Genomic DNA, 27,054 nt, shown 5'->3' with positions numbered 1-27,054 from the left:
ACAGTTACATGTTGTCAGTTTTAGGTTGGGGGGGGTGGGGGTGGGCGGGGTTTAACCTCTTTATTCACCTTATTCTCCTTCAGAAGATATCTAATGATTTCTTCTGTACCAGGTAAGTGAAAATCAAACTGTAAGTCATTAATGCAATAATGCCATTAAAAAAGACATTTGGGTATCCTTCAGCAAAAATCACAGATGGGCTTCATTCCTGACTGCCTCATATGTGCAGCCAAAATGGTAATAAAGATTTAACACCACTTTTGTCTCCCTTAGGAAACACTACTCTTGATTCCTTGGCAAGCCTGTAGTCATATCCATCTGTTAGGATGGCTTCATGCCCATTTAAAAACTGGCTTGCCAATTTAATAAGGACATAGGTGTCATCTGAATACAGATTTAGAGCAAAGCCTTAAAAATAAAATCAGTGAACAACATTCTTTCAACAAGGAGAGACTACTGATAGCAGTCAGTGCTCAATTAAAGTGCCATGCTTCTTCACAAAGGACATCTGTTCACAACTGCAGACACAAAGCCTTCCCTCTTCATTATTTGCCATTTAACTCTTTGTAGGGAGCCCAAAATTAAGTAATTTAAATTCATATATATTTTATTCATTGCTAAATCTAAATTCAGATTTCACAGTTTAGGTAAGAGCCACAGAAAGGGGCGATGCTATAGGTCACATACAGACTGACAGCACTGTAAGATGCAAATTCTTTTTGTCTCCTGGAATCTAGTACTAACATAGGAAGGAGAAACACAGTGATTGATCCTGTGAAGCCAGCACACAACACTGTTGCTGACCATGCAAAGCAAGTGTCAGCAAGTAAGTTTACATACAGAACAGGTACAACGTTAATGGTCACAGCACTCCACTGTGACCAAGCATAATACTGCAGAATACATCCACTTCCCAACTTCAAGGCATGTGTTAAAGTTTCTCCACTCCTCACAGAAGCTGAGTAACACCATATATTCAAAGGCAGCCAGAGCAACATCTAACACTATCATTGCTGTAGCCAAAACAACACTTGAAGTGTTCAGTGCCTTTTCCAGCTTGCAATTGTTATAGTCTGCCAGCCTGCCACAAATGCTTATCAGCATATCCTCACTGGCAGATTTAAAAGTTTGTCTTGTGTTTGGATTATGGAATATTGATGAATTTCAACTCGCATGTTTCCAAAATTAATTAAATTAATTAATTAATTAATTGACACACAACATTTTGCTTAAGTAACAGCTTCATATCAACTTCTGTAATATGTCTTTGTTCTCTCTTTTCTACTTGAAGCAGCTGTAAACACAGAGTTTTTACACATACATTTAGAAATTAAGTGTTAAAACTAGTTCACCTAACTTGATTTAGATTTCCCTCCATGTATGAAGATTTTTATAAAAATATAACTAAAAAACCTGCCATAATGGATCAAGTCTAACAAAAACTTACCAATAGCAATATCAAGCATGTCACCTACTCCTCCATAAACAGAAGAAAGTAATGGCTTTAATCTACATGTCTTCAGCACAAATGTATGCAGATAAATACCTACAGGTATGCATATGCCATCCTTATCCATATCAAAATATTGCAGGAATAGAACTGGCAAAAAATGAATACAGGATTTGAAATGATGTCTTAAGGGTATCGTACCCCTAAAAACACTACTGTATATTACAAAAGGAGGAAGGAAAAAAAAACCACCCTACTCTCAGAGTGTCTTTCTTAAATGAATCTTTTCAAAGCTAAGTACAAAATTCAAGAATTAATCCACAGGAAAGATTTTGTGTTTCAACAGAGAACCATTTTAAAGGAACTTATGAAGAGTGAGTATTTTCAATTTTTTCCCAGTAGCTAAAAATGGGAGAATAAAATGCATTAATCTCCTACATTCAAACATTTTAAAATGTTGAGAAGTTGTGTTGAAAATAGTCAGGAAACCTACCACAGAAAATGAAAAACAAAACTTTGGCTTAAGAACTTGTATCAGTAGGAATACCACCTAAGATTATAAGAATAGTTAAAATCTATAACTCAGTTCCAGTAATAACAATTAAACTTAAAGATGCTTAATTAGAAATTACTAGTGTTCCTTCTACTTTTTTTTCTACTTTTTTCTTAACAGTCCTGAAGCTAAAAATAACACACTTTTTTCTAAATCTTTAATTGGATTACATAGACAAGAGAACACAGACTTGATGCTGATTATACACTACCATTTTAACTCTAAAATTTTTCTTAGTTGACCCTGACTTGCATGTATCTGAAATCACAACATGGACTTACAGATGGATCTTTAAAAGAAAAGAAAAAAAGAAAAATCAACTGTTATATTCCTTGTGAAACGTAGGCATTCTACAACATAAACTTGCATTTCCTGACAGATCATAGCCCACATAACAAATTCAAACCTTTAGAAAGAAGAATTCCAAAGAACATGAAAGTACAAGTGATTATCTTCCTTTTTTTTTTCCAGACAGGAAAGTTCATTAAAGAGTCTAGCAGGACAATCTTAGATTGCTGAGGCTCTACTGTACAAAAACATAACATTACCAAACCCATCTGCACATGCTATATTACAGTTCACCTATTTATTTTACTGGTTTCTACTTGAAATTAATGTTACAGTATTTAAGAATGTAATCTAACTGAAAAGATGCCATAGTTCAACCTGTATATAACAACACACACACTATATTCATAGCACAAGACCGACCTATTGACAGTTTTCCTCAGTTGCACCTCAAAAGTTTAGGACACATTTATATGTGCATTACTTAAGGAACAGATCTCAAATCTGACTTGAATCTTTGCTTTTCAAGATCACCAACACATGAACTACCAATACTTTTCAAGCAGCGAAATGAAAGGATCAGACTATTTCACAGGTAAAACTCAATAATGTACACATGAATGTTAGGAAACCAGTCTAATTATGGGTGTGTGCAAGCACCTATCTTGTTACAACAGTACAATTGAAGAAGTTCTTCAGTTAGGAAAAAAAAAATTACTATAGTCTCAGCATTTCTTCTGGCATCTGGCAAATTAACCCCTACTGCTAACATATGTCTCTTGCTGCTGTTCTTCCAAAATCAGCAAGTGGTTTGCATATGCTGAACATGCAGTAGCTATGTCTACAGCCACAGTGAGCAGAGGACCTGGATCTTGAGCCAAGAGACTGAAACTCTATTCCCACCCCTGCCAGTGACCATCTGTGTGACCTACTTAGACTTTATATTCTTTAGAGCAGATCTCACAGTGTTCTGCTACAGCACAAACTCCTAATCAGGAGTGGACCTCTAGAGAATACAAAGTCAAAAGCAGCAGTGGGAATACATACACATTTTATTGTATGTTCAAGCATTTTATATTCATTTAACACCAATAAAAAACAATTCTTCCAAGGCTGATTTACAAATTTCAACATAATGTCAGTGAATATTCCATGGTCAGCTTAGAATAAAAATCTAGCTCCAAACACCATAGCCTCAGACACACTAACAGCAATAAAAATTGCATGTAATTTGTAAACAGCTATGTTTTAGTCTGGCTATCTCTCAAAAAAAGAGATATGCTCAGGGAATTTTAGCAATAGGTTTCCTAAAAAAAAAAAAAAAAAACAAAAAAAACCCAAAAAAACCCGGTGCATCAAAAGTAGCTTTACATAGAAATGAAGCAATTCTAACAAAACTTTTCTTTGGCAGGTCCAATAGATAATTTCACAAGAGGGAAAGAACAATCCATTACATCTCAGTATAGAAAGGGAAAGATATATGACAGCAGACAGTTTCTTACATCATAAATGAGACTTTGAAATCCCATTATGGGTGCTTATACAGGACAAGACAACCATTTCTTTCACTCTGATATTTTTAAATAATGAATTATCAAGTGATCTAAAAGGAAAGTGTCAAAAATTAAGTTTAAGAAGATTTCTTGTCCTCTGATCAAGAACGACATAATATTGTCTGAAGACAAAACTGGATAAATGTCTGCGCATGTGCTCACACATCCTGTAAGAATGTTCCTAAACATTGTAGTGAGAGTGAACAAGAAGTTGAAAGCACCAGTCTTCCTACATTCAGCCACTCAAACATCTGAACCACCATAGTCCCTCTAAGGTGTATTATATTTACAGAGTGTGAACAAGAAATCGATGCCTCGACCAAAAAAAAAAAAAACCACCTGTCAATTTAATTTAAGGGCTTGTAAAAATGCTGTAGCACTGTGAGGCTTCTGAAGATCGATTACAGTAGCAGTCAACAGAACCAGGCATCCTATCTGCCAAAACCACTCTATTCCAGGACAGACTACAGTGAAAACTTTTGAATGTCTGGGAATACATACCAATAAATTCAGCTTAACCTCAAGGCTTCCAACTTCAGGTTCATGTGTAATTTATTACATAAAAACAAATTTCACTGGCTTTTATTTTTTGAAAACACATTTTCATGTTTTCAGAATTCTACTTCCTTAGAAAATGCCGTGAACATCAACCGGTAAAGGAAAAGAAATACCAATACATGAAATCCAATGAATTTATAAAGACAACACCATTGGGAATGGAAGTAAATGAACTGAAATGAACTACATGGAAAGAGACTAGGTACTAAAGCCAGGATGAGAAATGGATAATCTGAAACACATGCATATTAATAGACTTCACTGTAATTAGCAATGTAGTTAAATATATTCCATATCTTTCATGGCAGAAAAAAAATAGTACCTGTTCTAGATAAATGTGAACTTTAGTTAATGATACTGTTGGCAATCTTACCTCAATTATCATGCTGCATCCTGTTTTGTGATACACTACATATGCTTGCATTCTTGTAAATTACCTTCCACCCCATTGCTTGGAGTAATGAATCAGGCATTTTCTACATCCTGCAAACAAAGTTGGTTCTCTACCTGATTACTTTTAGAATCAATTGTACAGTAATACAAGCATCTTTGGAATTTCCCATTTTAAACCACGGCACTGTACAAAAGGATTTGTTTGCTATTTACTGTGCACAATATCACAATAGCACAGTACAGAAACTTTTTCATACTACTAAAATATCAGAGGTACTTAATTGTGTATTGGTCTTCTCACATTCTTCAGTGCCTGCACTTAAAACATGTTGTGGGCTTTCCCCTTGAAGGTTAAACTCAAGCAATATGAAAACAAAACATAAACGCAAATAAACATAAAATATCAGTTATATAAATCACCCTGTGATTATCCCAAGGCTGATTTTCTGCCATTAGCAATGTAAGGGCCAGTTGGGTGAAAGGAAAGTTACAAAAATCATCACCCAGAAGAGAAACTCTATGATTAAATGCCCTAACAGACACTTGGGTAACACCACTGAGGCAACAGTAACATTATTAGCTGGCCATACTGTCAGAAGAATGACAACTTCACCATGGAATGGTCTCATGAAAAAGAAAATACACTTGCAAGAGTCAATTTGACCCTGACTGGTTGCACTGAGGATGGTGAAAAGGCATGCCTGCCCCCTTCCCCACCCCCCAAGAAAAAAAAAAAAAAAAAAAAAGAAGGGAAATTGTCAAGTTCAGGTATGTATAAATTTTAAACTCTACAACAACAGCAAAAGGCAGTTTTATTCTGTCACTTCATTAAAATACTGAAGAACAAAATTTTTAAATTAATATTCTCTAGTTAGCAAGAATATCGTCTGGTTCATAAGTCATGATATTGCTAAAACAGTATGTCATGATAAAGCTAAAACAAACTGGGCATGTTTTAGCCTTATTTTAAAATGACATCCACTTGATTTCTCTACTTTGGGCAACTGCTTCTTCAGAGGACCATCTCTTATTTTAAACTAATAATTAAAAAAAGATCAGTCTCTTTCCCCAGGCTCCTCTAAAAACAACAGCATCTAAGTATTATTATATAATTATATACCAAGTACTACAGTAAAAACATTTTAGGGTAGATCTTGCATGTGTAATCACCATAAGCATATAAACAAGCTGTTAATTTGTACATATTATCAAATGCATACACTTTAACTGTCAATTACCAGTACAAGTTTGGATCACAATGACCCATTCAGACATACAGGATCCAATGTAAAGCAGCTAGGCTGGCAAATGGTTAAGTATTATATGCTGCCTTTATGGTCTTACCTGCTTGGTTCTGCTGTCAAGTGCCTCATGTTAGCAAAAAAAATAGCACAGGGAGGTTTTGGACATAATTTATCTTTTTAATTTATAAATTTAAGACTAGATTAATCCACTACCTACCTGTCTGGGAAAAATTAAAATGTACTGGTCAGCAGTATACAAAAAGCACCATTTATTGTTTTTTATAAAAGCTTCTCAGAATTAGAAATCCTCTTAGCAAAATTTCTTATTCATTATTGCATTAAAAATATAGAAACAGAAAACATATACCCTTTTTATAATTCACAACATATTCTGAGGTATTTTCCATGATATACCAGCTACATATTTCAAGACATCAGACAAGCTGCATTGCCAAGGAAACAGCAATCTATTGTTATTATTTATCTGTAAGCAATAAAAGCTTTACACTTTGCATAAACAGACTGTAGCTAAAACAAATGCTTGTTAAACATATGAAATGAGAACCACACAAAGCAGGCTATAATGGTAGCTTCTTTGGAATCCAAAAACCCACTCTTTTCTCCTCGGGAGCGTACATTGATATAGAAGAAAGAAGCACTGGGATGTACACTGAAAGGCGTAAGATGCAAGTTAATAGAACTGTGAAGAACACAAAGTCTATTGTATGCTCAACTATTTTCGTTCTGGATCTTTATTAGGGCTTTATTCTTCATTACGCGAGCGTGGGATCTGTTGTCCTGACCAACACTCCTGATCTATAAGCCAATAACAAACACATTTCAATGAGACAAGTTTCTTTAAAGAAAAATTATCCAACCATTGTTATTCCACAGCAGTGCCTGCTCTTATTCTCTGCCTTCTAAAATTCTGAGACAGAATGATAAAATGTTGTTTTTCTTCCAGAAATATAGCATTTGACGAGAGACTAACATATCACACTAAAAGCACAGAAGTTAGCAAAAGGCAGATTAAAAGAGGTAATATCCTTCGTACCATTAGAACTAGAATTACCCAGCTGCTTTAAGCTATTCTTGCAGAGAGCAAAGCAGTGGGTTTACTGGAGATGAACCAAAACTTTGATAATTTCAAAGTTTATGCTGGTCTCTTCTCTACCTACAGGTTGCACAGAAGATCATTATTAATACACACATACACCAAAAAAAATTATAGCTTACACTTCATTTCTCAGTATTGAACACAGTCAAGGTAACTGACTGAATAAAACTAAGACTGGCACTTCTGATCTTAGAAGCAGCAGCAGTAAAAGCAACCAGTAATGCAATGATATATCAAACCGTACTTATAAAATAGAAATACAGTAAACTACCAGAAAAAATAGTGAATATGGAATTAGATCTGTTTGAAAATCAACTAGTTGGGTCTGTTCTTAATAGCTTGGATCAGTGTCTGCAGATACCCAAGCTATAGCTACTTAAGTTCCACTGATCCAAGCAACCTTGAGTCTTACACACAGTTTAAAAAAATCACTGCTGATGACCATGAAATCATTAACATAAATATAGGTTAAAACACAATCTAATTTAACTGAAACAATAAAACCAACTACGTTATTTTCTTGATTTTGTCCAGGAAATCTATTATGGTCTCAAAACACAACAGACACAGCTAATTATTGTTATAGCTTATAATATACATTTTCATCCTAATACAATGCAACTCAAGTCTTAAAATAAAGTTGAATTTTTATCTGTCCTAGCTAGTTAGAACTGCATTACTCTTCTGGCAACACAGAGGGATGAGATGAGCAAAGCAATCCTCTCTCTCTCTACTCATACTTAGTACTATTTGCCACCACTGTTGTACTGTCAAGTTCCTAGAATCATTACCTATAAATTGTCAGAAACTGACAAAATGGTCATGCAAGTAGCTTGTCTGCCTTTCAAACTTCTGGAGGTCTTCTACACAGCAGTAAGATTCTGAGAGAGAAGCAAGCCATCCAGTCCACAAGAGAGGAGACAGAACACTTAACAGTTATCATGCAAGTCAACCATGCAGAACTGGGCTTCTCTGCTAGGCCTCCTTTAGCAAAAATTCCCTTTCTGTGACAATATGAATGAAAACTCAGCACAAAGCCGATAAAGACTACTTTCAGTACCACTTATCACTGCTGTTCTGAGAGTGGAGAAAGACACTAAGTTCTGATAAAGGTTAAGCAGCATCGTAATTCCTGTAAATGGAGATGCTGCATTACAGCTGAGCTATACTACAGCACAATTGGCCTTTTTTACCTCTGCCCAGACAGAGGCCTTACCTAACATAAGTTGTGTTCACAAGGTTTCACTTCATATTCTTATTTCACTATAGAGCTTACAAATGGGTTGAAAGGATATATATAGCTCCATCCCTCTAACCATTGTATCATAGGAAAAACCACACAAATCTGTTCCTCTGAAACCCACCTGTTCCTTGTTCTAGGCTTGCAATCACACTAATGCACAACAGCCATCTTGTAGAAAGAGGTGAATCCTCTCCAGAGGTCAGATTTCTGGCATTCACACTCTCTCAGTATTAGTTTTACTCAATTTCAACATGAATAGCACAAAACATAAGTCAGTCAACATTTTCACACGTATTTATTTTCAGCCTTAAAGGCATTTTGTATTTACCTTGTTTTTTAAAAAGGTTGCTGCGTACTATTTCCTTCATGGACTGCACTTTCTGCTTCTGTAGTTTCACTGGTGGAATGCAAGTGTAAAATTCATATAGTAGTTGGCTGCATGTAAAGGAAAAGTGTCGTAAATACCACACAGATTAATTAATCATGTGTTAATAAAGACAGAAAGAGCAAAAGATCATGTATTTCTAAACATATATTTCTTTTTAAGACTTAGATTTATTTACCGTATCACAAACATTGACAATAGATCAGTAGCAGGTTAGAAAGAAAACTTTCAAGAGAAACAAGATGAGGATGAACTAGATTTTGGCCGTGTTTACAAATGTTTATTATTTTCAAATGTTTTCAATTGAATAAAAATATTTTTGTGTGTGGTAGAAGCAATTTATCTGTGTCTGACTATAAATAAAGATAGATACTTATTTCAAACTGCTAAAATCAGATTTTGTTTTCTGGAATAGTGCTTATTCGGGGGTGGGAAGCAGGGAGAGAGTAAGGGGTGAGGGGAAAGATAGACTGTTCCACTTGCTCATTTTATCACCAAGTCACTGCTTAAGTATTGGGCCTCCATAATGGATTCTGTCATTATGTAAGTTGGATGAGAGCTCCCTGTTAAAAACATATGCCCAGAGTTCCACCGCTGTCTTGATCGGTACAAACTGGCATAGCTTTGTTGACTCAAACTCATCAATAATAATTTACTGTTTACAGCAGCATCACATCATATACACCATGTGATATATCTACGAAATGTTCAAAAGCAGCTCACCTCAGTAACTTGGCGTCAAAGACCATTTCAACATCATGAAGAACAGACGGTATGTACTTCAAGGCAGCAACCTGCATTGACATATAGATTGTGTTAATTTTGTATGTTTATCTGCACGTACAGCATACAAACAACACAGAGCACACCACTGAAACACATGCGCACAAACCAAACACAGATAAATTTGGACTGCTTTCCACAGACTGAAATTTTATATCACATTTGAATATTAATTTCACCATAGAGTACTAGTCACACAAGTGCTCTTATACTGAGGATATGCAGAGGAACTTACAGTACCGAGTGGATCATATTCTCTTTGTAGACCACTGGAAGGGCTAAGACTGTCTTCATAGATTATATTCTCTTTGTAGACCACTAAGACTGTCTTTATGATACAAATATGTAAACCAAGCACTGATCAAAGCAGGAGCTCTTCGATCATACGTTGTATTGATTCCATCCCAGAAATGTGTCATGCAGGAGGCAGATAATAGTCATCTATCCACCCCAAAGCTATGCTTCCTGGAACAGATGAAATGGAGCATCATCTCCATAACCACCCATCTGCAGCTAAGGTATCTGATGGTTTATCTTATCCTATTGATTTCTGGGGTATATTTTGACAGTGTAGTGGAATAATCAAACTTTAAAAGATGACAAGGATAAGAAACAGACACACGTTACTATTCTTACATGGACAAGAATACATAAGAAGGCAATTTTCAGGCTCAAAATCATCACTAACATTTAAGGCTAACATCCTTAAAGACTGACTTGCAGTACTCTGTGTCATAAAGTTCCTTTGTACGTTGAAAGTATTTGGCCTCTATAATACCTTTTGAAAGCAAACATAGTAAAAAAATCTTGCAATAAAAAGCAAAAATGTTAAAGATATTTAACATTTGCTGGGCCACTGTTCACTCGTTTCTCTACTTATGCTTTATCTAAAAGACCTGCCTGCAATGATTTTTACATTCACAAAATAACCTGTGACTTACATTCCCACTAACAAGCTTGTATTTCTCAAATACTTTACATATCCAAAAGGATATGCCATACTTCTTGGCTGAGAGCTGTAATTCCAAGCAAAAACAGACTCTGTGTTTTTAAAAATATTTTTGGTAATGTGCTACATCATTTGTCAAAAAAGAGAACCTGGCCACAGTGATACAGGTCTGAAACAGGACATCAGTCCCTTCCATCTTTGTATTTCAATAGGTCACCTAGAGTAGGTCCTTTTCATGGAAGTTCAAATATGTGTAAAGATGCTGTGCAATCACTGACTGCCAAAAAAACCAACATCTAGAGACAGTTATTTATCTAAAAAAAATTAGCTGTTTTCTCTGTTCGTATTTCAGATGAAGGCCAGAAGGTCATCTTGCCAAAAACATTTTTGCCTATCTAAAAATCTGACCACAGCATCAGTTTTTACTTATTGTGCAAAAACTCTTAGCAAAAAGCTATAGTTAATCTTTGCTGCCGTTAGGAACTTAAAACCAAAGAAAATAGAAATAATCATATTGATTACGTTTGCATGCTCCTATGAAACCAATCATAGTAAAGAGAATCGATTTACAATGTTTTACTTTGACTAACCTCTTATTGGTCCAGATTATAAGAATTACAAAGGTAATTAACAGCTTTACTTCATTGTGCAATTTTAGAGTGTAAATTTCTACTAACATTTTGCTGAAAACTAAGTTACAGTAATGTGAAGTCCTCTATTACTGATGTAGCTCTATTTTTCATAACAGGCCTGTTCCACCCGTGATACATCCTAGGTCAGTAAAAAAATTAGAACAAATCACAAAACTATGTATTACACAGACACTTACTGTCTTGTCTTCAAGATAATATGGTGTATGTTACAGGACTGACTGAACACGTTATCCAATAAATGCATGCTGAAATTGCACAATTTCTTTTCACTCAGAATAGTGGAGTTTACTGCCTACCTTGAAAATAGGAGTAACTCTTGCTTTACGTCATTTGTTTATAGGGACTGTAACAAAACCATAAAGATCACTTTCTGTTTTACACTGGCAAAGCACAAAACCCAAATGAATTTAAAAAAGCCCAAACAGAAGTACGTTTCCACTAGCCCCTGAAGTCTGTACATATTTTAAATGATAATAAGGGATAAACTGAGTTAACTACAAGCAAATGTGATTTTTAATTATGAACTACTACTCATCACAGGAAGTCTAAAAAGACTGTAAACCTGGAACCAATGGAACACAATTATTGACTACTTACATCTCTTAAATTCAGCATAAGGTAATTTAAGTTACAATAAGGTAAAACAAATTATTTAAACCTAGAGTAATCTACTAATTCCAGAAATTACCAGAAAGTGTTCTACACTGAACTCATTTAGGTAAGTTCTTGAATACTTATGCTTGCCTAGACACACACCTAGCATTGTTTTTAAGTGAAAACTCTTCAGGTTTCACAGTTTCATGCTTTCAAAATAATACTACAAAATCAGGTTGCATCTCTCATACCAGGTTTCAGAAAATATTGCTGTAAAGTGATTTAATAGTTTATATGAAGAAACAGCAGAAGTCAGTGATTTTAGCATGATAGGGCAAAAACCTACATCTTGCTAATAAACATGCATGGCTGTATGTCACAAGAGATGCTCCTGTCACTTGAATCGGGCTCAATACTACTCCTATTTTAACCACTAATCTGATTTTCTCCTGTAGAAGAAACTCAAGAGGAAGTTTGCAAGTAAAGTCCCAAAAGCCTTGGATCATAAGACCCAAGTCTTCGCCCTACATAAACTTACACAAAAAAAAAAGTCTAGAGAACAGCCTGGAGTCCACCAAAACTCATAGGACCATTTCTCTCAACAGCAGAAGCCCTACGAAGAGCTGTAACTGAATCATAAAACAGGAACTGGAAAACAGTGCTGATATTCCATGGGAACGCTACATCAACTGCGTGCTCCATATGATGCAAAGCCACACTAGTCTGGATTTTTATAAAATGGAATAAACAGGGTAAGAAATCATACTACCATATTCCTGCTACCTTTTTAAAACAGACCAATTGTAATTTCTTGTACCACTTTCATCCCTTTCCTAACTGAAAAAAAAAAAAAAAAAAAGGGTAAGCAACACTGAAATTATATCAGACCAGAAATAGTATCTAATTTTGGGCTCCTGTGCTGTGAATTCTAACTCAGTGTACAGATATCTATCAGAACCACATTGCATGCAGCCAACAAGTCACTGAATCTCAGTCACAAAACATGATAAACATCTACAAAACTATTAGAATTTGCATTTCCTGAGATTTTATAACTTGCTTTCAAATAACAGGAGAATCATTTGAGCTATCATACAAAGATTAGTCTAAACAAAAACTTTATGAATGGGTATCACAAATGAACAAGTTAAAAATTAGAAGTACACACTCGTCACCCCAAAGCATCAATATTTCAGCTTGTTCAAGATAATAAATTTATGTACACAAATTATATAAGACAACAGTTATGATAGGTGCATTAAGGCATACAACATAAAAGTAAAGCCTACTCAAGTATTGCTATCTAGTGAGGGGAAGTGTGAGGAACATGGCAAGGCCAACAGGAAAGTGAGAAGCACATCAAAACTGCAATCAGCAGTGGGAGAATGTTAGTATGCATATAGAGTTGAAATGACAAAGACCAAGGAAGAAGTATTTTTCTTTCCAGTTACCAATTTGAAATTTTAATGTGCTGATGGTTTGACAAGCTTTTGGTTTTGTCACTAAATGAGAAGCTGTCTACTGTTTCCTCAATAGCTATCAACATCACAGTGCTTCCATACTGAAACTTTCAACAAAGATACAACAGCCACTCAGGAAGAGGCTTAGAATGACACCTATCTAGACTTAATGCATCTCTGTATCTCTACACAGCAAACTCCTTGCTAAAAATTTAGTCTCTTCTTTTTGGGGGTAGGGAGGTTAGAGTAAAGACACTCAGAGCACAGCTTGCTTTGGCTATCATTTAGACCTTTTAAACGCCATAAAGCTATCATTTTATTTTTATAAATAGCAGCCTGTAGCAGCCAGCTTGCTTTGTTTTTCTTTTCTTTTTTTTTTTTTTTTTTTTTTAAATGATAACTGTTCAGGTCTTGATTCCAAAAGAAAGGATTTAGTCTGCAACAAGAGTGTATACAGAATTTCAAACTGGCTCAATGCTGGCTTAAGATGCCTTCAGATAAAGTCATTCCTCTGCAGATCTCATCCCCATGTTCATACACAATCCTGGGAAGGTCAAAGGAGTGTTTAAAAGCTGTTGCCACTTCAACAAAAAGACTGTATCTTCTACTGACCCTAGCCATTATTAGCTCCTTGAAATAGGTTGGGGAAAAAGTTATTTTATTTTTTTTTAAAACACAAGACTGAAAAACTGGGGCCATTTAAAACACCCACACAGATAGCTGTGGTGGCCTAGAAACTCGTTCTAGCCCCAGTTTTACTTCAGCAATGTGTTGTTCCTTGCTTTTAAGGCAACAAATACTATATGAAGATACTGTACAATAGCAGCATCTGAATTTCATTTTACACCAAATCACAGTTACTGTGAAAGATGTTTGATAAAGGATAGGGCCACCAGTGGCCACAAAATATTTCAAGCAGTACTCCACTGACACTTGGTCTATTGTGCTGACTGCCTGCCCACATATTCCCTATTCTGCAATTTGATGAGGAGGGAAATGGGAAGGCTATAGCTACTGTTTCTCTGCAGATTTGTAGTACCGACTGAAGTACAATAACAAGTATATCACCTGCATTGCTTTAAACTCCCAAATTTCATTTGCAATAATTGCTTCAAATGATGCACTATGGACACAATTGAGCACTGCCCTTAATGAAGTCATAAAAGTCTCCTAGTAAGCAGTACAAGATGTTCTACATTCTTCAGACCTTAGAGACTAATTTTTTAAGTGGGATACAGATAAACACACAGCATTGCAGGAAATTATTTCATACTTACACAATATACTGTTAAATTTATTTTAACCTTTACTCCTGACCAAGCTTTTTTTCTTAGTTGCCCTCTTTTGCAACATTACATTATACATACTCATGAAATACAAGTACCCATTAGATGAAAAGAACATTCTAAGAAATCATCGATGCTCTGTTTCTTAGTCTAATTTTATTTGCTATCAAGGCAACTTTAACAAGTTACTATACCATCCCCTATTGTACACTGCAATCAAAGCATCACTGTCAGTACCTTTCTAGCCTTATTCTGCCCAAAGTAATCTATGCATCTGTGTACAGTTTTAAGTTCTTAAAATCTACTGCAGCACTATGGATGGGTCAAAAATGTGTGGGAAAGAATGACAGGAGAAAAGTAGCATCTTCATATTAGATTATTTTCATACTTGTCAATGCCACAGACAATTTCTTATTCCTATGTTTCCATGACCTTAAGAATGTGTCATAAGAGGTTTCTGAAAGCATGCATAGAATTGGGAGTACTACTTTCTAAAAATCAGTGCCCAAGAGCAAGCTGGGTATAGCTGACATTTGCAACAGACAAGACCATCTGTAGGTCAAATGTGATGTGTCAGTTGGGCAACAGAGCAGTTTTTGGAAAAGAAGCTTGATTTGTAATTTAAGGTGGAGAGCACAAGCTTGCCAATGAAAGGGCACATGCACAGACTACTAATCAGACATCAACAGTATGACCTTATAAAAACACATAATCTGAAATTTAAAAATAATTCATCAGATTTTATTCCCCAGAAATACAAGCTGATCTACACAGACACAAAACATATCTGCAGAAAATTATGTTTTTTCCCTGAGAACTAAGAGAAAGGAAAAAAGTTACTAACACCTCCATACTCCCCCTCACCCCCAGACTCTCCCTTGACCAAACTATTTGCAGGTTCTGGAAATTTATTTCCAGGTTTCCAGATTTTAAAAAGTCTATCCTCAGAAGTATAAACTTCAGGAAAAACTCCCTCTAAAAATGACAAAAATTCATCAGCAATGGCTACAGAAAAGCAACTGATACATGAAACATAGCTGTAACGTCATGCCTGCCAAAATAAATTAAAAAAAGGTTTAAGTCTAGTATCTAGGAAGATCAGTGCCACCACCAGTAAGTTAACATAAGTTCTGAAATCATTGTTTTAAATAATTACAAGAAAAGAAATCTGTGAAAAGTCTCTTAAAAAGAGAAATCCTTACCCTGCACATCCACACTGATACTCCTACTAGTGAATTTATAACATTCCCAATCTTGCCTACAAGGAGCAATCAATCTCTTTACAAAGTAACATCCCAGGACCTGAAAACAGGTCACTCTCCAGTTCATATGGTTGCTTTCAAACATCAGGAAGTGCTTTACATCAGCAAAGTCAGGATATTGAAATTGTAATCCTAATTGTAGTAAAATGACTTCATGTGATGCTGAAGTCAGGAACCATTCTGTCTGTACCTTTAAGCAGAAGAAGTAACTTCACCAATTCCAGAAGTAAAAAAAAAAAAAAAAAAAGCTAATTTGGATTTACATATAAATTTCCAGTTTACCAACAATAAATTAAAATTCAGTCTTCAGCTGTTCAAAGCTTATATAAACAGTACTGCAAAACAGAACCAGATATCCACCCTTTTCAAAGCTCAAGCAGTAAAATAAATCAAAGCATCTATCCACTTCAGCCAACTTTAGAACAAGAGATTGAAAAGCTAGAATTTTAACTTTTTGTAAACTTATACAGCATATAACAGATTAGGAAGTAAGATATCACGCAGAAGATAAAGTTAATTTGAAACAATAAAGTGCTTCTGGCACTGACTAGGCTATTTCATATGACATGTAATTTTATAAATAATCTTTTCTTGACTGAATTAATATTCTGCACAAGTCTGAGTATGATTGCTATCAGTAAAAATGACTGGGAAATTGCTTCTGACTAAAACACTGAGTTCCAATTTAAAAAAAAAAAAAAATCATTAGCAGAGACCAACAGACATTTTGGGTTTCAAAATAATTGTTTAAATCTTCTAAAGCTAAACCTCATAGGTATTTGGACAACCAAGGGTGAAATTGAGTTAAGAATTCATATTCTGAGGCTCTGCAAACTAGTTCATTTCAAGTTTCAATATCCTGAGAAACCCAATTACTATAACTTTCTTCAGGGCTCCTAAAACTTTCTTCTCTGATATCTTCAGAGTGTAATCCATTTTAACTTATTCAATTGATCGTACCAATCTATGTTCCACTTTAATTCATATCAATTATAGTCTCAAATGTGACAGGTTTAAAGCTCTTTTGATATTCTGATTATTTGTCTATTTTTCCAATAGACTCTGTGAACTTTCCTCTCTGGGTATGCAAGGTAAAACACCTATGGAGTCCTGTGTGTTTGTAATATCTCTGAATATCCACCTGTCCCTTACCCTGCAAAGTTAACTTTATACTACTACAACATCTATCACTGTCATCCCAAAACTTAATATGGGGGCTGCGGGGAGGGAAATTAGTTCATAATAAAGAATGAATGAAGTATCAATATTGCAGTTGTCCAATAAAATCTTCTGCTGCCTAATTTATAGGAAGCTTTGATAGTTTTCTATTTTAATACAGAACTACATACCAATTATTTGACATTAATGATCTTAATAGCTCCTTCTTTTCTAGTTTTCTGAACACGTCCGATTCCAAAGTGTTAGAATAACTAAGATTGACATGAACGGGAAACCTTGATCCTATTTGCAGTTGTTTAAATAATGTACCTCCAAAAGGCTGATACTATAAAGTTTACTTTTCAGACTAAGATGGTGGAATCCCGACTTATCCTTAGTTGAAGAAACATCTGAAGAAACTCAAGAATTAAACATTCAGTTCCCACTTGAGGCTTCACTTCATTAGATTCCTTGAAAGAATTCAGCATCTGTGTTTTGGTTCTTTCACTCATAAAATTATATAAATGTATCTTCTCCTGACCTTTTCAACCTAGGCTTCAAAGGCTGATAGAGACCTTGGTCTGCCAATAAAGGGGAATTACAAGAGAGACACAAAGGATACATTTCCTAGGAGTGTCTTTTTCTCAATTTAGAAAGAACAAAACCAAAAAGCCCACAAACCAAAACCATATAAAAAACCCCAAACCAACTTGTTTCCAAGCACACCAACCTGCAACAAAATGGCAGTTTTATGTTGGCTTTTCATCAGGTTGTTGATGGATTCAAAGAGTCTTCTCATAGATTCTTCAAATTCTGTTTGTTCTTTGCCTTCATATAATCTGTTGAGAGATGCATTGGGTTATCCTTTCAGAATAGAAAGTTTCATAGCCCTAAATCTACAAGATTTAACATTACCTTAAAAATGTATTTTATAAGTTGATCCAGTATTATGTACATAGATATTTCACCAATGGGTTATATCTGCTATTCACTGTATTGGGTAGAAATTCTTCAGCTTGAATACAACATAAGCATTTTCAGTTTTTTTAAAAGCCTATAAAGAATGACACCTTGCAGATTTGAGCTTATAAAAAGAGTCATTTCACTTTCAAAGTGACTTACATGCAAATAAAAAAATTGATTTCCCCCCCGCCTCACTACAACTGAGCTACTCGAGGATATTTTTCACATATTATCACTGTTTCTTTCTTCTGCTGTTATTGCCACTTTTTTCAAATAGCTATTTTTACTGCCCCCATTAACCAGTCTGCTTTTTGAAAAAAGTCTCTGCCTGATGCTTAGAAGTTTAAAAGTGCATTTAAATTAAGCTCACTCCATTATTTCTTCATTCCCTGTCCTAAAGTTTGAATCTTTCAGATTATCTCTCCTGTAGTGTTCATACTAGGTATTAATACTAAATACTGCTTACATAAACAGAAAAAATGCTGTTGACATGTTAAATTAGTTACCTGAAACAGCTGTCAAAAGTTAAATGAAAACAAGCTAAGAAAAAAGCCAAGGTGACAAGAGAAGCCTGAAACATGCATAGGATACTGAGCTAAATGCTGCACGTCCGATATACTTCCTTCTCTCTATCAGAAAAGAAAAATCCCTCTTTTTTAAGTCGTGTTCCAGTGTCATGTGCTTTGCTTTTCAACCTGAAACTTAAGTCCTTAAGAGAACTAAAGGCAAATTAAGAGCTTTTGTCTACAGCAAGGGGAAAAAAAAAAAAAAAAAAAAATCAAGTGCTATTCATACAGTGACTGGCAAGAAGCTTTGAGGAAAGGAAAGTACTGAGAGGTACACTACTCAGACCCATGGCTTCTGCACTGTCCAGGTCAATGCTTGTCAATGAGATTTAAGTCAGTTATTGGAAAGAAACCCCAAGATCCAAAACATTATCTGGAGAGGAATAAATTATATATGCATGTATCGAACACACACAATGCACACTACTTGAGGTACTTGCCTACTGAGGTGTGATAGCTGTATAAAAAATGCACACCAGAAAAACTTAGATGTGAAAGTCATCTTGAAACAAGTAAGTTTTAGTACAAGCACACTTATATAGAAAAGTCATTTATTATCAAGTGGTATTTTAGGAGCTTGGGTTTTGGTTAAATGATTTAATTTTTTTTTAACATACTGGAGATTGTGGCATGCAGGGGCTATTTAAAATTCTTTTTCAATAGAAATGAAGTACATGTAAGTTGTAACAATGTGACTGTCTCAATCTAAGTGTTTGTTAAAGTTTCTTGGCTAATGCACTGACACAGCTTTTATTGACTATACAACATTGCTGCAAAAGTAAGTGAAGTTTCTTAAACCTATTTTTATGCAAGTGGTAATTTGAATCTTTCTTGACTAAACCTGTGGGGCAAGAAGGGAGGCAGAAGCATCACACAACATGTATTAAACATGCTTTTTAAATTTATACCAGGACTAATTTAAGCCAGGTGGAATGATAATTCTATTTCCTGACCCATCATCTAGCTTCCATTTAGACACAATTTTCTGTGTTAAATTTCAATTAAAATCACTTGTTCTGAAAGCAAATTTTAAAACATGACTAATTATTTGCTTGGAAACAACTTCATCACAACAGCATACATGAATTTTGCCAAAAACCAACCTCAGGCCAATGAAAGGAGGAAAGCAAAGATTTTGTGTTTTCAGAGTCTGTATTATGTAAACCTTTGGCTAATATATGACCTTTCTACAAACATAGTCACTGAACAAACAGCTGCAAGACATAACCTTATTTCAGCTGACTGGCATAAAAAAAATTTTTGCTTTCCTTATATCTCTATAGCTTCAACAGGACTGAACGAATGCAAATTAAAGTAGAACTTGGTTATCTTCAAGGTATCTGCCTGATGACGAGATAAAAAAAGTCTCCCATTTTATGTCTAACATTAGAAGTCATTATTCATCTTTCCTACACAATTTTCACTTCATAATGTCTCTTACTTTTCAACAAGGTATCTTAGTTTCTTAAGCAGCCCATCAAATTAATGAGAATGATCTAAAGATCTGTCTCAGCTCTATTAATTCAAAATACTTGTCTCCAAGAAGGCTAAACTCAACCCTTGAAAATAAAGTACTTAATCATAAATCCTAACTTTTCTCATGGGAAGAAAATACATTCATCCAGATTTGCTTCTCTTTTAAAACCAGTCTGACAGTACAAAATAGACTGCATAAAGTTAGATCACAACAGCTATAGATGGATATACAGTATCAGATGATACTGTACACTGGTTATTTTTGCCAGAGGCTACCATTTGCAAGAGCTATTACTGCTTATAATAACAATTGTCCAACTGAATTTAGAGTTTCAGACCTCCAGCATAAGGCATTTATAGGGAAAACTAAAATGAGTAGATATGCGTAGCTAATCACTTGAATATGCAACATATTGCAACAACCTAGTTTACCACAGACTGTCCGATGTACATTTTTTGCTGCCAGCTAATACTAGGGCTTAAAATGGAGACCAAAGTTCTCCCTGCAACAAAACCCTGCCTTCTAACCTTCACCCATACAAGAAATTTTCCATAATTCTTTACACAATGCTTCCTTCCCCAAAACTCTAAATGTCCCCTTTTGCCATGACACCTATTAAATTTAAAACAAAGCTTTTGAACTACCAGCTATATTCTATTCTCATGAGCACTACCTCCTTCCTTATACAGCTTTTTGCCTTGTTTATCTGTATCCATCTATAAATAGTAATTTCCTAGAGACAAGAATTTTTCTAAGGGAATATCTACCAGCAGCAAATACCTCCTGACTCTACTCCTGCTTCAACCAAAATTTCATAATTCATCAAATCAAGGGTAGGATGGTCCTGCAGAGGGACCTGGATCCATGGGCCAAGGCCAACTGTATGACATTCAACAAGGCCAAGTGCAGGGTCCTGCACTTAGGTCACAACAACCCCATGCAACGCTACAGCCTTGGGGAAGAGTGGCTGGAAAGCTGCCCGGCCAAAAGGACCTGGGAGTGTTGGTTGACAGCTGGCTGAACATGAGCCAGCAGTATGCCCAGGTGGCCAAGAAGGCCAACAGCATTCTGGCTTGTATCAGGAAGAGTGTGGCCAGCAGGAGCAGGGGAGTGATCATCCCCCTGTACTCGGCACTGGTGAGACCGCACCTGGAATACTGTGTCCAGTTTTGGGCCCCTCAATACAAGAAAGACATTGAGGTGCTGGAGCGTGGCCAGAGAAGGGCAGCAAAGCTGGTGAAGGGTCTGGAGCACAAGTCTCATGAGGAGCGGCTGTGGTGGTGCATCCCCCACCCCCCCTTTTTCTGGTTTTTTTTTTTTCTTTCCTCTTTGGCCGCTTTACAATCTCAGGAATTCCAGGCCGCAGCTTTTGTGTAGCGAGTTGGTCAGTTAAGCGCCCCTTAATTGTACCAGAAACTCCTACATGGCTGAAGCAGAGAGTGGCCCTGTCCTTATCAAGATCTTCATATTATGGCTAATGAGGGGAACGAGAACAAACAGCTACCCCAGACAGCCTTGAAACAGAGTGGTGTCATTGCTGCTGGAATTCCAACAACAAGCCAACCCGAATTGTGGCTCGGATGGAAACTTACTGGTGATTAAAGTCAATCATCTCACAATCCTTTGAGGTCTCCTGGACCGCCGCGGGCCACAACAGCATCTCCCTCTGATCAAAACGCCTCTCAGAGTCAATGAAACTAGCAGACTCCGAATGTCTGCTGCAACCAGAACTCCATTGCCGAAGATCGACAACTGAGCCTGGGCTTAAATTCTTCACTCCTCGAGGCTCTACTCTCGCCCGTTGAGAAATGCCAAGGCATTAGACGTGAGTATTTCACTAAACTCGAGGGGAATTTTTAACAGGCATACCATTTCATATATACATTCATATTTGTAAGTATGCATGCGTGAATCAATTTAAGTAGTCTGTAGATGTATGATTTAATTTCAAAGGGAGCCTTATACTGTTGCATTATTCTTATAGCATTACTCTCATAAAAAGTTGACCAAGTCTGAGACTAAGATTGGGCCCAGCCACACCTAGACTCCTCTCTGAGAAGGAGTCTAGAAAGCAAGGGGGTCTATTCTGAACCTTGTGACTCAACAGGAGGGTTTCTGTATACCCTACAAACGATTTCTCCCTCTCTCTCTCTCTCTCATGTAACCTTATTTCCTTTATACACTTCTTCTATGTACTAGATATACGTATATACATATATATATTATCCTTATTCACATAAACCGTTGACCAAGTCTGAGACTAAGATTAGACCTAGCCGCACCTAGACTCCTCTGAGAAGGAGTTTAGAAAGCAAGGGGGTCTGTTCTAAACCTCGTGACTCAACGGGAGGGTCCTCCTTATCCCCTATATATGCAATCCTTTTATGAATCATTCCAACTCAGTGTGATTTAATTTTCCTTTATGTGCTTCCATGTAGTAATAGAGTGAACCTTGCCATCTTCGAATCTGTAACCAAGTCACTGTTTTGATCAATTTTGTCTAATCACTTTATTAATCATTGATGACTGAGTTCTATTAAAAATATTATAATCAAATCCTGCAATTTGCTAGAAGTAAATTCTAACTGTTACTAAATCAAACTGTGTAAAGTCACTCATTCATAGTAAATTGACATAATCAGCAGGATTCACAAACCTGTATTTGTGACAGCGGCTGAGGGAACTCGGGTTGTTTAGTCTGGAGAAGAGGAGGCTGGGGGGAGACCTTATTGCTTTCTACAACTACCTGAAAGGAGGTTGTAGTGAGGTGGGTGTTGGGCTCTTCTCCCAAGTAGATAATGATAGGACAAGAGGAAATGGGTTCAAGCTGCGCCAGGGGAGGTTTAGATTGGATATTAGGAAAAATTTCTTCATGGAAAGGGGTAGTCAAGCATTGGAACAGGCTGCCCAGAGAGGTGGTGGAGTCACCATCCCTGTAAGTGTTCAAAAAAATGGGTAGACGTGGCACTTTGGGACATGGTTTACTGGGCATGGTGCTGTTGGGTTGACGATTGGAATGATGATCTTAGAGGTCCTTTCCAATCTTAATGATTCCTAGTTTTTCCTTTCATTAAAAATAATCCAGCCAGCAAGCCAGGAAACATAAAATTATTACTCTACCCTTAATTGGTTTAGTGGTGGACTTGGTAATGTTAGGTTAATGGTTGGACTTGATGATCTTAAAGGTCTTTTCCAACCTAAACGATTCTATGATTCTGAAACTATAAACCTACGTGGATTTTTTGAAAAAAACAGGCAGTGGAGTAACAGATAATTGTTTTAGAGCTCCCACTGAGCAAAAGACACATAAAACAGAACAGCTTTCTGTTCTGTTGACTGCCAACCGCAAACATAACATCCAACCACTCAGTCTGCCTACAGTCCTGAGTTTGCCACTGTGTGTCTTCAGCCATGTAACAGAGGGACAACAGAACAAGTATTAGGGGAAACCAGTTGAGGATAAATGGAAAAAGATGAAGCAGAAGAGAAGAGAGGAAATAGAGATGAGGATGGGATCTGTGGGATATGGTGAGAGTCCTGAAGGGCTAGGGGACGAAGTGGGGGACACAGTTACTGTAGTGTCATTTTTATCCTTCTAGCTTTCACCTCCTTCATTCTCCCCATCTCCTTTTTCCCTAAACCTGAATACTGCTTGTAAATACTACACCTCATCTGCTCGGCTGAGCTATATGTATCTAGTCTGTTGAGTCTTCCCTATAAATTCCTTAACTAGAGAACTGAAACTCTAAATTCAGTTGGACAATGGTTACTGAAAATTCAATTGTTCTATGCACAGTCTGAGCTGCTGAACGCCATGATCTCAAGGACAAGCATCCAGCTTCAAGCCATCTGTCACAACGTTTGGCCATCCATTGGTCTTAGGCCAAGCCACCTGACACAAAGAATAATCACCCTATGAAATCAACTGCTATTACTAAATACGTCTCTGGAACTTACACTGTGAATGAGAAAGCAGAATTTTGAAGATTCCCTCTCCAAAAAAAATCTCAGAATTGTCTGTATTTTAGGCCAGTTGCCAGCTTTTATGTCTTATTTGTAAAAACAAAAAATACAGTTCCATTCTGGAATAAATTTTTTCTGTTTCTCAGGTCTACTATTTCTGCCATTTAACTAGCAGTCCAGTGTCAATAGCCTGGGTACTTACTGTGAAAATAACGTCCTTGATCTAACAATGAACTTGAAAACATATTCCAGTGCTTTCAGAGTTCTTAGGATAGGTTCGCATTGCTCCCCTCGGCTGGAGGTATCCAAGTAAGTCTTCAGAACAGTCATTAATTTCCTGAAGTTAAAAAAAATGTTTTAAATATATTTTTTTTTAAATTAATTTCTCTTACTTGTTTGGCTACTCTAAATAAATGTTTATGCTTAGTCAAGCACAACAAAATATATTCTGTGTATTTTTGTGTTTGTTGCACAAATTCTTTCAGTATAAACAAATGAGGACCAAATTCTTAACTGTGCAAGCAAGAAAGCAATCTGAAATCTCAAAACAGCAGCATAACTTTACACAATCCTGGAAGCACTTTTACAGAGGTTTATAATATACATGCATAAGGTAACACAAAACGTTACTTCTACCTACCTACATTAAGCAGTGATTAAACACCACTACATACTCTAAATTAACTGCATGTAAATAGTACATGTACAATAGCCCGGTGCACAGCAGTGTCTTATATCCAACAGCAATTTTTTGCTAAACACACAACCTGCCAAAGTGCAAAATATCATCTAAAAAATAAGTCCCTTAATTTATAGTTACAGTTTCGTCTTAAATGATTAAACTAATATTAATGATGTAAAATTGATCTTAATGTAGCCATAAGAAGAACTAAAATAAGGGTGGCTGGGTTCTGTGGGGTTTTTTTTTCATTACATCACTACAAAACCAGAAACCTGCTATCCCCTACACTAAACAAACAAAACCAACCAACCAAAAGAAAACAACAAAAACCAAACTAGCACTTGCATGTTAATGAAACTTAACAGTTCACCAACTGGACTGATGAAACATAAGTGATCACTATGATATTTGGAACATGCTCACATGCAAATAATAGCTCCAAGGACTGCTCACTACTGCACAAAATACATATATACATATGTGTATCTATGTGTGTGTATCTCTCTCTCTCTCTCTCTGTGTAACTAATAGACACATCCCCAGCCCCACTGCACTAGCCTAACTCACATTTCAGGACCAAAATATCAGGCTTCCAGCCTCTCAACCTTCTGGGCACCACATCCATTGTGTGTTTCCTTTTACTCCTTACAGCTTCTTTGAATTCACAGCTTTGTACTGAGTTGGAATGAAATTTATCCAACTTGTATGCAGGGGCAGTCCACTAAAGGTCCCTTACTGTCAATGTTAAGCCCTCTCCGAACTCTATAAAAGCTAGGTACAAATGGATGACTAAATAGGAACTGAATAAATATCTAACAGTTTGGCCAAAATACCATATCATAATATGTCTGGGACACAGTATCTTGTCCTAACCATGAGTCAGGCCACATACAGCTATTTGTTTATTTCATAAATGATTCTTAAAACAGAGCACATCTTCCATGATGTGCATGTAACCAATGATGCCAAGAAAATTCATGATTTGGAGAACAATCAAACATTATTTTGCCTCTGCCACTTTGATTAAATCATCAGAAATTCCCAGTCAGGTAAGTCTTAGAAATATTTTAAGCGAATAAGGCTGTCCTGAGAGGTTCCATACCCAACCTTCTCTTCTTTCACAATAATATAAAGCATTAAATTACATGTGCTTATTACATATGGAGTGAAGGTGGATTAAAGAAGAACATGTGGCTTGTGCTTGAGCTTTCTGAGCCCAATAATGCTAACTACAGCTTTCCAAGAATGTGAGAAAGGATTGATTGTGCACTACTGCCTTTCAATTCTAGCAAACTCTAATGCACGATCTGCATTACATTTCCCATTGAGTTGGAACTGATGCAAATTCAGCACAGGACACTACAAGATACCCTCAACTATTCCAAACCTTCAGCTAAGGTCTTCTACCTTTTTTTCATATCCCATATTGAAGTTCTGCTTTGATCTACCACCCCATGAAGCTGCCAGAACAAGACTTCAGGCAGATGAAAAAAATACATCTATCCTGCTATAGCACTTCCCCAAGATCAGCAGTAACTGAAGATGTTATCTTTCTTCATAATTCAAAGCAATTTTATCCTATCATCAATTGCAAAAAACTTTTTTAAATAAAGAAGGAATCCAATATTAAATTTAATATATAATGTGTCTCCGCAGTTTTTATTCTCTTCTATGAATCCATGTCTTCCCATCTGGGCATTATCTGGAAGATCCAAAAAAAATACCCCCAAAAAACCCACACCCAAAAAACCCCCCAAAAAACAAAAGTCTGTCCACTTGCCCACTGGCATGACAATGTAACAAATGCTAATAGTCCAGCACACAGCAGACCATGTAAAAAAATACCAAAATTCCAGTTCATTGCACCGAAACCCTCCTGGTGAAACATCAGACTTTGAACTCCATATGAAGACTTGACAGTTCCCAAACAACTTTTTTCCCCATAAGTTTGTTTGCTGTAGAAGAATACGTGGAAATCTATATAAATGGGTTAAGGACATCAAGTCCTCACTTAGGGCATTTTAGGTTAAGGCCAGCAATGTAAAGGGAAATGCTTTACAGCTAAGTATCTTTTGATAAATTTGACAGGATACAGGTGAAGTGCTCAGACACAGCAAAATCCACACAAGAGAAAAATGAATGCCAAAGAATTATTTAACCCCAAATCAATTACTATTTGTCAATTAACTCTACTTAGAATCATATGTGTTTCTCACAGGCAGCTTTATTTCCACATAAGCAAACAGCAGCATCAAAACAACAGTCACCATTAATTACATCAGAAAAGTCACACACATGATTTACTTTCTTTAGTATGATGGTGGAGGTTTAGAAAAAAATAAAAAGACGAGAAAACAAACTTACTTGTATGCTAACGTTGCACTAAAATGCTGTTGGATATATGCTTCCAAAACAGTGTTAAAATGTTGAAACTTACGGTCTGCAATGAGTCCTATGATATATATCTAAACAGA

The 27,054-nt window shown here is 36.2% G+C and overlaps 1 protein-coding gene across 1 annotated transcript in view; it reads right to left on the bottom strand.

Annotated features, from left to right (window-relative positions):
* DOCK2 (dedicator of cytokinesis 2) overlaps positions 1-27,054 on the bottom strand; it is a 205,208-nt gene that overhangs the window by 141,958 nt on the left and 36,196 nt on the right. Inside the window, exons 21-25 of the mRNA XM_075715815.1 lie at positions 26,945-27,045; positions 24,101-24,235; positions 17,660-17,768; positions 9,508-9,578; positions 8,728-8,834 (exon numbers count right to left, since the gene is read on the bottom strand). Of these exons, the coding sequence (XP_075571930.1) occupies positions 8,728-8,834; positions 9,508-9,578; positions 17,660-17,768; positions 24,101-24,235; positions 26,945-27,045 (523 nt within the window). The remainder of the gene's footprint in view (positions 1-8,727; positions 8,835-9,507; positions 9,579-17,659; positions 17,769-24,100; positions 24,236-26,944; positions 27,046-27,054) is intronic.

This window comes from Pelecanus crispus, chromosome 8 (genome assembly GCF_030463565.1).
Source record: "Pelecanus crispus isolate bPelCri1 chromosome 8, bPelCri1.pri, whole genome shotgun sequence".
Lineage (NCBI taxonomy): Eukaryota > Metazoa > Chordata > Aves > Pelecaniformes > Pelecanidae > Pelecanus > Pelecanus crispus.
The sequence above is the reverse complement of the archived record's forward strand: the minus strand, read 5'-3'. Positions and strand labels throughout refer to the sequence as shown.